This window comes from Panthera uncia, unplaced genomic scaffold (genome assembly GCF_023721935.1).
Source record: "Panthera uncia isolate 11264 unplaced genomic scaffold, Puncia_PCG_1.0 HiC_scaffold_1845, whole genome shotgun sequence".
Taxonomy (NCBI): Eukaryota; Metazoa; Chordata; class Mammalia; order Carnivora; family Felidae; genus Panthera; species Panthera uncia.
Window position 1 is genome coordinate 15,918 of NW_026058520.1, and position 10,872 is coordinate 26,789.

Genomic DNA, 10,872 nt, shown 5'->3' on the forward strand with positions numbered 1-10,872 from the left:
CCGGGCCCGCGCACCCCGAGCACCCCCGCGGCCCCCGCGCGCGCGAGCTGCGGCTGGAGGCGGCGCTGGCGGCGCTGCAGGAGCAGCTGGTAAGGAGCGCGGGGCCCCGGGGCGGCTGGGGCGCGCGCGGCGGCGGGGGGCCGTGCCACCTGGTGGGGGAGCGCGGCGGGCAAGGGCTGTGCGACTGAGCGAAGGGCGCCCTTTGGGACCCCGGGGGACTGCGCTCGGTTCCAAATGACGCAGCCAAGCACCGGGATAAGGAGCCCGATTCTGAAAGGCGCCCTCGGCTGCGCCCGGGCTCTGCCTCCTTCCCCGCGCGGACGGACTCTGAGCGCGCATTGCTGTTTGTTTCACTTCCAGTGCTGCTCTGGCGAGAACGCCTGAGGTCGGTTTCCCTTGGCGGCGGGGGCTACGTGGGGTCAGACCCCGGATACCAGGCGTCCCTGCTGCGTAGGTTCAGGGACGACATAGCCAGCGTGCAGAGCGCACCCCAAATTGTCCCCGCATTGTGCTCAGGTTAAATGGGATCGCGTCGTTGAAAGAACACGTTGAGGAAAAAGCTTGTATCCCATGAAAGCGTCAACTTTAAATTGCAACCTGACCTGGGAAATGAGGCGTGTTCTCTGCAGCCCAGAGGCCGTAGGTAGAACCGGGGACCCTCTTAGGATTGCTTGGCCTTTGTGTCTTCTCCTTGGCCCCCTCCAAGTGCCAGCTCCTTTTTACAGGACTGAAGACACTCGTCCAGGTTTCAGTCCGCTGTACGCTTTCACTTCGTCCCCTGGAAACAACTCAGAATTTTTCCAGTATTGCAGTATTTTTTTAAAGGAAAAACAGAAAGGCTGTATAGAAAAATTCCTATCTGATGGGAGTTAATTCCAGGACTCTTAAGTGGAATTTTCTTTTTTTTATAATTAGAAATTCAAATCTGTTCTGTGTAAAAGCTGCTTCCTTAACAAAGCAGCCTGGAAGGATCTGCACCCTCACTGTCAGCTTAGCTCAGGCAGGTGACGGACTTGTTAACCGTTCCTGGACTCAAGAATCCGGAAGTGCAGTGTCCTGAGATGCCTGCCAGGACTCCGGTGGGTGGGTCTGGGGTCGGTCGTCTTCCCGAATTGCAGATTGCAAAAACGAGGTGGCAAGATCAGAAAATCCAGAGCCTGCCTTTGCAGACCGGCCTCTGCCTCCGGAGCTGCGGCGGCACAGAGGGCAGGGGTGGGCTCTCAGGGCGGCCTGCTCTCCCGTGGCGCCCGCCGCGCTCGGCAAGCCGGTGGTCCCCGTGACCCGGAGCTCGGCGCACAGCGGCCACGGACGTGCAGGACGGTGTGCTGGAGTGTGGACCTGCTCCTCACTGTCGGAGGGCAGCTGATGGTTAAGTAACACACAGATCAGCCTTGTGAGTCGTCAGCCCCCGGTTTCCAGTGCCCTTTGGAAGAGATCAAACGGGGCTGGGGTTTTTGTTTAATTTTTTTTTTCAACGTGGCCGCCAGAAGGAACACGCGGACTTTGTCTTCAGACTGTGTGGATTGCGTGATCAAAAGAGAAGAGGAATTGCTTTTGTGTGACATCAGCTCAGGGCTTAACGCTTTCACATCTTTCTCGCAGGGAAAAAGGTAGGAGTATTACCAGTGCCGTGATCAGAAGCCTGTTGTGCGCAGCGCAGTTGCAGGGAGACCTCACAGCTGGGGGCCAGGCCCACCCGGCGTGGACCCCGCGTCACCGTGCAGGCGTGAACGCAGAAAGGACGTTTATCTGACCCTCAGCGGTCTTGTCCAGCAGGGGTTCCCCAGGAAGCATTGCTCGGGATTTGAACTGCCATTAGGAACCCAGCAGGTTTGCACGTTAACACTTGCCGAAATGGCTGCCTTTTTAATTGCGGCATCTAAAGTCTCCAAAGAGCGCGGGGTAGGTGCCTCGTGGTACTTGGGGGGCAAATAAAGGAACAACTTCTGTTGCTCTAACAGAAGAGAACATTTACCGTCCCCTCGTCTGCGTCTCTGATGCCCCGTGACCTCCGGTACTCCGCGGCCAGGCCTGTGCTCATCTGTTCATATGTTCAGGGAGATTCCTCGTTGCCTGAGAAGTGGCTGCTGTCCCCATCTCCGCAGGGGTTAGGTGCCCCGCAGCGCCCACAGGGTCGGGGATGCCCCAGGGGAGGCTGGGAGCTCCAGCTGCCACCAGGAGGCGCTCCGGAGTCCGTGGGAGAGGTGCCCTCCGGTGGAAGCTGAAGAAAGGGTTCTGAGGACCCTGCAGTGAAATCTTTTCCGGAAGAATTTCCCAGTAGTTGACTTGGCTGGTTGTGACTTGTCCTAACAGAGGCAGCGTGCGATGATTGCTTTTCACTGGCGGGTTCTGGCATTAAATATACCGCAGGAGCGCGCTGACTCTGCAGCTGTAAACATGATGTCTGGGATGTTCCCTGGACCCGCCATGCCTGCTTCATGCACTCACAGGGAAATGAACTTGCTCAAGGTGGCCGGTGAGGGCAGGGCATCCACAGGACCGTGCGCGGCTTCCGTCTCTTATCCGTGAGGCTGATGTGTGTGTGACCCTGGAGCCTTTGCTGTTGATCGACGGACCTCTTTTCAAGCTGGGTAGTGACGCGTCCCTGCCCACGGGGTGTGTGTGCTAGCCACGGAATTCCTGTGTGAAATCTTTCCTTCGCGCAGGCTCAGCTTTCAAGGAGAGAATAAAGGGGTTCTAGAGGCCATCGCTTGTCCTGAACTTGAGGGCAGATGTCAGTTTTTACCCTTTGAATCTGCCTTAAAGGTTTGAGAAGACAACAGTGCTGAGTTGCGGATGGCAGGCAGGAGGAACAAGCGGGAACCAGGCCGTTCTCCCACGGTTCACAAAGCAAGCATTTCAAAGGAAGGGATGAACCGAATATTTGTTTTTAATGGCGTTCCCTGGATGCAGTTGTCAGACTTCCTCATGGTCACAGAAAGCCTTGGCGGGAGGCCTGTCAAGATGCAGGTGCCCGGGTGTGGCCGAGAGTCTCAGGTGAGGGGGATGGGGGGATCCCAGGAACCTGCACTGATGCCCAGGTGATCCCCGTGCCCGGGGAACCGTGGCTGTGCTGTCCTCACCCCAGGCCCCCTTACACAGCTTTGGGGGGACTCTTGACACCATACTCCACCCTGATGGTGAGCCCGAACGCTGGGGACAGGGCTGGGGAGGACGTGACCCCAGCGACTTGCGGGCTGCTCCGAAGAGAATCCACGTGACTGCCACGGTCACGTTCACCCAGCACCAGCGTGTTTGGAATGATGTTTTCCCTGCGGAAATACACGGGTGGAGATACTCTGCGGCCGGCTTGCCATGGATTATGCTTTATCCTGGTCTCAGAAGGGACTTTTGACTCTTTGCCCAAAGTTAGATGCCAAGTAGGAGTTAATGAAAAGCTGAGACATAAAAACCCCAAGTGAGGGAGGGACGGGGGAAGGGTTAAGGAGGACGGTGTAAATCTGGAATGGTGAAGCCCTGTAGACGTTCAGGGCCCTGAGGATGCGGTAAATCATCTGTGAATACCCGGGACCCTGTGTGTCCGTGGCCTCTCGACATTAATCAGAAACCACCCACTGAAGGCCTGGCTGGCCAAACATTAATCACAAAGCAGTGAATCTCAGCACAAACACACAGGGGGCACTTTTTTCTTTTCGGAAAGGGGTTCAGAGAGGGAGGAAGAAAGCCAACTGGGGCGTCCAGGGTGATCTCCTCCTTCAGAAGGATGAGAGCACGGTGATTTGGAAGAAAAGAGGTCAGGTCGATGCTGGTAAGGGTCGAGGTATGACCTGACAGAGTGACGTGGTTGATTTCCCGTTGCCACTGACAGGAAAAGAAAAGTCATTTGCAGTAAAAATCTACACTAGCCCCTTTGCCCGATCTAGTATTCTTTACGTGAGAAGCCCATCTTTGCCTGGCTCTCTCTGCAACTGACGTTCACCTGGGTAATGTTTCCCTTTGTAAAAATAATCAAGGTAAGAAGCCAGGATGTTTAGGCTAGACTGGATGGTTCTGGGATTATCACGTTTTTGTTAAATTCAAGTCTGGTCTTTGCCGTGTTGCCTACTTACAGACCGTGTTACGGCTGTGAGACTCTTGCTGTAACACTTGGAGCTTGTTCTGAGAGCCCTGGTTTGGGTCCTGGCGGAAAGGGGAGCTCGGCACGGTGGCTCAGGACGCACCGGGGGCAGCATCAGGCCCTGGGCTTCTCCCCCACTTAACCTCCCGGGGGCTGGGATTTGAACACTCCGTGCCCACGTGATTCCCTCGTCGGAAGTGCACATTACTGCCGCCTGCCTCTCCCTTGGACTGAGTTCTCACGGTATTGGAATTGCTGGAATAATGCATTCCCCTGAGTCCCGTAATTGGGGGCTCAGGGGAATTGTTCACTTTCTATATAAAAGTCTGAAGCACAATCATTTTCTCAAACGGGGCGAACCACGTAATTACATTCATTAATTATTTGCCTTAAACTTCATTGTTGACGAAAACAAGAAATTGGCCCAGCAGACCTTGAAAACGGTGTTGTTTTATAATCGAAAGAAGGAAATCCGCGTTGGTTAAACGGTCAGTGCTCTGGGTGTCCCGCACGTACGTTATCTACGTGTGCGAACATGTGTGAGTACGGACTATGAGTATTAACCACGTACACGTGTTACACGGGTGTTACGTAAATACACACACACAGGTGTGTGGCTGACCCTCATAATAACCCATTTTACGGCTGGGGAAGCTGAGGCCTGGAGGGGAGAGAGCCTCTGAAGGCAGGGCTAAGATGTGAGCCTCTAAACCAAGGAGATTTCAGGCAGATCTTGAGGCTCATTGAGTGCAGGCACTGTCCTCTCCCGCCGTGCCTCTGTCCCTGTCCCTGAGGGCTCCGTGAAGCCTGGAAGAACCTGTAAAATGGGGTGTGGGACACATGCGGAAGGGGGACTTTTTCTCTCCGGGGGGGGGGGCTTCCTGTCAGTTTCAAAAGTGAGAAGGTCACCCAGGGTCTGCTGGGTCAACGAATATGGCAGTGTGGGCACCAGACTCCAGGTCTGTTACCCGTGAGCATGAGAAGGTAGCTTCTTGCATAAAACTGAGGACAGCAGCACACATATCCGTGGCGTGTGCCGGGTGCCGCTTTTTAAAAAAAATTTTAACGTTTATTTGAGAGACACAGAGAGAGTGCACGCATGCGTGGGGGGAGGGGCAGGGAGAGAAGGAGACACAGAATCCGAAGCAGGCTCCGAGCTGTCGGCACAGAGCCCCACGCGGGGCTCGAACCCACGAACCGCGAGATCGTGACCTGAACCCAAGTCATGGACGCTCAACTGACTGAGCCACCCGGGCGCCCCAGGTGTGGTTTTGGATCCTGACTTTATGCTCGTAGACTGTATCAGTCTGTCCTTACAAAGACATGCCTAACTGGGAACTGCTGATTTTTTTAAGCCTGCCGTTGAGGGGGGACAGAGGTGTGAAGAGGGAAGGGTCGTGGACATTTTCCTCCGGTGACCAGAGAGCAGGGGACTGGCTCCGAGGGAGCGGTTTAAGCCGTATGCCCAGTGCAGACGTCACGTGCGTGGGGCACCGCGCTCGGCTTCTGTACTCAAGACGGTTTTCTCTCCCATGCGGTCCCCTCGCAGGCCCGTCTAAGACGCCAGGACGTCGGCCTAAAACCCCACCTGGAGCAGCCGGACGTGTGCAGACCCTGCGGCGAGGCGGCCGACAGTGACAGCAGGCCCAGCTCAGGTAGCCCGCGCGCCCCCTTTCCGTCACCCCTCCTGGGCCCCGCCTGTGTCCTCAGCCCGCCCCCGGCGGCATGGCGCCCGAGCCGGGAGGCCCCGTTACCGAGGGCTCTTGAAGATGCCACACTTCTCTCCTGGCACCTAAGTGTGCTTCGGAACCCGGGAGAGTGTGCACGTGTGTGTTCACGGAGAGAGGGCCTGGCACGGGAAGCGCTGCTTCTGACGGAGGAAGGCTCGCCAGCCCCTCGCCTCTCCGGGTGGAGACGATTCAGGGTCTACTCGGGCTGGGCTCACCGGGAGGTGGCGAAGAGCCGTTCCATCCGGCTCAAGCCTGTGTGACCTGTCACAGATGACGAGGAGCTGCCCCGTGTCCCTTACTGTGAAGCTGCAGGGAAATCGTTCCGGAGCCATTGTCCAGGGCACGTAATCCCATCTGTCCAGACGCTGGCTCGCGTGGCAAACCCAGGGGACCACGTCCAGCACTGGATGCCGTCTCTTCCTGTTGTAAACTTGCACAACCACGGCCTGGCCTGGGTGTGCAGTGTGTTTGGCAGGTCCGGGCTGGGGGGGCCCCCGGTGGCCCCCTCTGATTGCCACGTGGGATGAACCCCACAGCACAGGGGAGGGAGGGAGAAGGATGCCAGAGGCCTGCCCCACAGGGGCCGGAGGTTAACGGTCACGGAACAGCCACTCGCCAAGGAGGGGGGCGAGTGGTGGGGCGTGGAGGGCTCCCACTGGCCTGCTCGTGGGGCAACAGTGGACAGTCATGGGGAGCACTCCCGGGCATTCAGGAGTCCCCGGCCACCTTCCCCAGGTGCCTGCCTTGACGAGATCCCAAAGCCCCCCCAGCACAGGGGCGTCCTCGGGCAGGAAAGGGGCCGCCGCCCGGGGGAGCGCTGACCGCCTCCATCCACCCTGTCTAGGCTTCTACGAGCTGAGTGATGGTGGTTCCTGCTCCCTGTCGGCCTCCCGCACGTCCGTGTGCAGTGACCGCGTGTACTCCTTGGGCACTTTGCTGCCAGCTGACCCCACGGCCAGGCCCCGGTCAGCCGACGACACCACCGTGCATGGAGCCCCCCTGCCCACCTGTAGACCGCAGGCCACCGAGGAGGGCGAGTGCCGGCCCAGGCCGGTGTCTACAGGTAAAGGAGAGCCAGGAAGGCGGGAGGCCCCACTGCAGGGGGGGGCAGGGGGGCGGGCGAGGGGGCGGCTGTTTCATCACTGAGCACTGAGCCGGAGCCCTGTCTGCATCTGGCGCTGGGCTCGTCCCACAGGTGCCCCTCCGAAGTTTCTGCGGGCTTTTCTTGGTGTTTCGATAGACAGGAATCAAAGGCCCACTTCCATTCGTTACAGCAAGGCCGGCGTGACCAAAAGCGTTCTTTCTTATTATGTGGACATCAGAAAGTTACTGTAAAAGTCCTTCCAGAACCTCACACAGCCTGACGGCGCGTCTCCGTAACTGGAGGGGGCTCAGGACCCAGAGCGACGCGGAGAGCGTTCATTTCCCACGTGGATGCCCCCCTCGCCCAGGCTCAAGGGAGAGTCTCCGTTTTCCTTCGGTCCGTCCCGAAAAGAAAAGGCTTCATCTTTGGGCCTTGTTAGCTTTGTAGGAGCAGACCCGGCCTAGCCGTGCCCGGTGGTCCTGGTGGACCTTTCCACGGTCTCCTCTCCGTCAGCGCCTCCACGGAGGGGGGTCCGGAGGCCCCCCGCGCGGTCACAGGCGCCCGTCTCTCTGGGCACCTGCAGACGCGGGGTGAAGGCTGAGTTCGGGCTCTGCCGTGCACCTGCGACGGGGAGGCCCTGGGAAGGGGGCGGAGCTAGCGGCCGGCGAGACCCTTCCCCAGCCCCCCAGGCCCACACGGGGCACTGCGCCGGCCTGCCGCCCGCCGGGCAGGAAGTGACACTGGGGCTGTGCTGGGTTCTCCCCGATTCACCTGTGTGCTCGTCCTTCTCATTCCCAGGTGACCTCGAAAGAGTCCTGCCGTCTGCGGTGGTGCCCCAGAAAGCCAGCACAGACCCCACATCCGCGACCCTCCTCTGCCACGGGATGGGGCTGCCAGCCCACGGGCCGGACCCCAAGTACCGGCGTGACCTGGTGTCCACGGGGGGCAGGGAGGTGTACCCGTACCCCAGCCCCCTGCACGCTGTAGCTCTGCAGAGCCCGCTCTTCGCTCTGCCCAGGGACGCCCTGCACGCCGACTCCCAGCCGCCCCCTAGGAAGCCCCCTCCCGGCCCCACAGGCCTGTCGATCCCGACAAGACCTGTCCTTGAGGCTGGCCCTGCTGCAGCCTATATAGACAGGCTGCTGAGGCTGCGGGCCCAAGGGACCCCCGCGAGGAGCAGTGTGGGTGAGCAGGGGCCCCCAAGACGTGAGGGGCCCCCATCCCCGCAGGCACTTGGTGGCCAGAGAGCAGACGGTCCAGACGGCCTAGAGAAGCTGGTGTGCACCCCGGGGAGAGCAGGAGCGGGAGGGCTGGCCCAGAGAGGGGACGCCAGCAGGGACCGCCTCGAGCAGCAGGGTGTGGGCACCCCGCGCCCCAGCAGCCTTCCAGAGGGGGGACCCAAGCCCTCCAGTGGCTGCGTCCGTGGGGACACCGTGCTGGGCTCCCCTCTGCCGAGGTGTGGGCGTGCCCAGGTGGCCGCCAGCAGTCAGGAGAGGACAGTCCTGTCGCCTGCCAGGAAGGCAGGAGGAGAGAGCCCCGCTCTGGCCCCCGAGGGGTGTGGCCGCCCCCCATTTGCTGTCAGCGGAGCTGCTCTCCTGGGGCTAAAAGCAGGCGCCCCCAGGACAAAGGCTGTGAAGATCAGGAGAGGGGCCAGTGACAAGGTCCTGAGGTTTGGGGGGCAACCGCCAGCGGGGGGTGCCCTCGCCACCCCCCAGCTGCCTCCCGAGTGGGGGGCCGGTCTCAGGAGGAGGCCCACACCGGCCGGGGTGGCGCCCAGCCGGTCCTGCTCTGAGCCCAGACTCTACCCCGTGCCCTTCCTGGTGCCCCTGCTGGTGGCCCGACGGGAGGGCCGCGGGGGCCCCGCGCTGGCCTTGTTCCCCTCAGAAGCGGCTGCTGTGGCGGCCGGGGGGGAGGCACAGAAACAGCGCCGGTGGCTGTCCTCCGTGGAGGTCTCGGGCGGCCTGGGGCCCCACAGGCCGGCAGTGAGCAGAGGGGGCGGGCAGCGGCCCGCGTGCGTCCGGGCCAGGCCCAGGCTGCCCCCCCGGGCCCCCCGCGCCAGGAGCGAGTCAGAGGGCTCCGAGCACTCTGCCGAGGGTGCCTCCCTGCCTCTGTCCGCTGCCACCGAGACCAGCGAGGACGACAGGGCCAGCGACCACACTGCCAGCTGCTTTGGGGACAAGGAGTCCAGCAGCAGTGACTCAGAAGGCGGGGCCTGGCCTGGGGCGCGTCCCCCACAGCTCCCGCGGGCCCCAGCTGCCCGCAGGCCGCCCCTGCCCCCCGTGCCCAAAGTGTGCCGGATCAAGGCCTCCAAGGCCCTGAAGAGAAAGATCCGGAGGTTCCAGCCGGCGGCACTGAGGGTCATGACCATGGTGTGAGGCCCGCAGGAGACGGCCCGGGGCGTCCCCGCCCGGGCCAGGGAAGCCGTCCTGAGGAACCGCGATGACAGCACGCGACCAGCCCCAACAGGTGGACGGCCGACCAGAACTTGGGAAAAACCCTAAGAAAACTAGCCAAAGCGTCTGTGGGTTTGTGGACATTCATGGAACACGCAGCTAGTTTCAGGATGTGGTTTAGAGATAAACATTTTGAAAAGCGACTGGCGTGTTTTTTTTTTAATTTTAATGTTTATTTAGTTAAAGTCGACCAGCGTGTGCGTGCGAGCAGGGGAGGGGCAGAGACAGAGGGGGACAGTGGAGCCCACGCCGGCTCCGAGCAGTCCGCACAGAGCCTGACACGGGGCTTGAACTCACGACCATGAGGTCATGACCTGGGCAGCCCAGGTGCCCCAGTGACATCTCGAACACAGAGGAGGGCCTACGAGGGTGCCGAGGCGGTGCCGTGAGAGGTGCAGGGGCCGCTTCCTGCCGAACGTGGAGAACGCAGGCTGTTCCAAAAGGGAGATCCAGGCACGTCTGTGAGTCCGGGTAGAATTCCCACTGTGCTTCCTGGAATCTGCTTCGTCACAGGTACGAGGGCCTCCCAAGCTTAAGATCTGCTCTGGTAGCTAAAGACGACGTCAAACAGACGCACCCTTGATGGGGTTTTATTGGAAAACATGTTGCACAGGGTATCTTATAAGGACCGTCTCATTGTCCATCGTGGGGCCCAAGAGGTGGCAGGCGGGGCCCTGGAGATGGGGCACACAGTCAGAGGGTCCAGCACTCCCCTCCGTCTGGGCGGCGTTCAGGGGTGTCCCCAGGCTCCCCTCCGTCCGGGCAGTGTTCGGGGTGTCCCCAGGCTCCCCTCCGTCCAGGCGGTGTTCAGGGGCGTCTCCAGCGCTCCCCTCCGGGCGGTGTTCAGGGGGTGTCCCCAGGCTCCCCTCCGGCTCCCCTAGCAGGCCTTCCTAGGGAGACGGCCGAGGGTTCCACGTGTGTGGCAGGTTCTGCTCTGTCCTCATCGCTGCTGTGCGAAAGGAGCGTTGCACGATTACAGGATTGGGTGCACGGTTTAGATCGGACACGCGTCTCCCGTCCTCCATGGGGCAGCCATCCTCAAGTCACGGGACGGGTTGGCCAGGCCGTGTGTCTCCCACCGGGATGCGTGGACCAGTGAGGAGGGGACACAGCGGGTTTGGGCCTCCCGGGGGGGCTTCAACCGAAGACAGGAGGCAAATTGAAAGAGCAGAGGCCTTTTTGGGGGGCGTCAGGATTGCAGCTCGAGAAAACACAGAGGGCTGGGGTCTGGGGAGGCTGGGGATGTGGAGCGGAGGCTCATCCTGCAGTGAGCTGGAGGCTGACAGGTCCCGGGGTACCATCGGGGGTGGGTTGGCCCAGCATGTGGGGGGACTCAGGAGGGGAAATGAAGGAGGGCCGTCACGCAAGACCAGGCAGAGGCCACTCCCTCGGGGGTGCTGCAGAAGGCGTGACGGGGCAGAGACCCAGGGCAGGCAGGGCAGCGGGAGCCCCCAGGACACAAGGACTCAGCGGGGAGGCTACGGGCCTGGGGGAGGGGGCGCCCCGGTGACTGGGGCAGGGTGGGGG

At 61.0% G+C, this 10,872-nt stretch overlaps 1 protein-coding gene across 1 annotated transcript; it reads left to right on the forward strand.

Moving 5' to 3' along the window:
- Window positions 1-2,964: 2,964 nt before the first annotated feature.
- Window positions 2,965-9,480, forward strand: LOC125917437 (dapper homolog 2-like). The gene is made up of 4 exons (XM_049623637.1): window positions 2,965-2,997; window positions 5,628-5,733; window positions 6,653-6,871; window positions 7,691-9,480. The coding sequence occupies exons 1-4, from the start codon at window positions 2,965-2,967 to the stop codon at window positions 9,265-9,267; spliced, it is 1,935 nt and encodes a 644-aa protein (XP_049479594.1). The 3' UTR covers window positions 9,268-9,480.
- The last annotated feature ends 1,392 nt before the right edge of the window (window positions 9,481-10,872 follow it).

Excerpts from the sequence above, each read along its gene's own strand:
- LOC125917437 (XM_049623637.1), top strand. The coding sequence starts at position 2,965 with ATGCAGGTGCCCGGGTGTGGCCGAGAGTCTCAG. Across the intron at positions 2,998-5,627 it reads GGTGTGGCCGAGAGTCTCAG|GCCCGTCTAAGACGCCAGGA; the intron begins GTGAGGGGGATG and ends GTCCCCTCGCAG. Across the intron at positions 5,734-6,652 it reads TGACAGCAGGCCCAGCTCAG|GCTTCTACGAGCTGAGTGAT; the intron begins GTAGCCCGCGCG and ends CACCCTGTCTAG.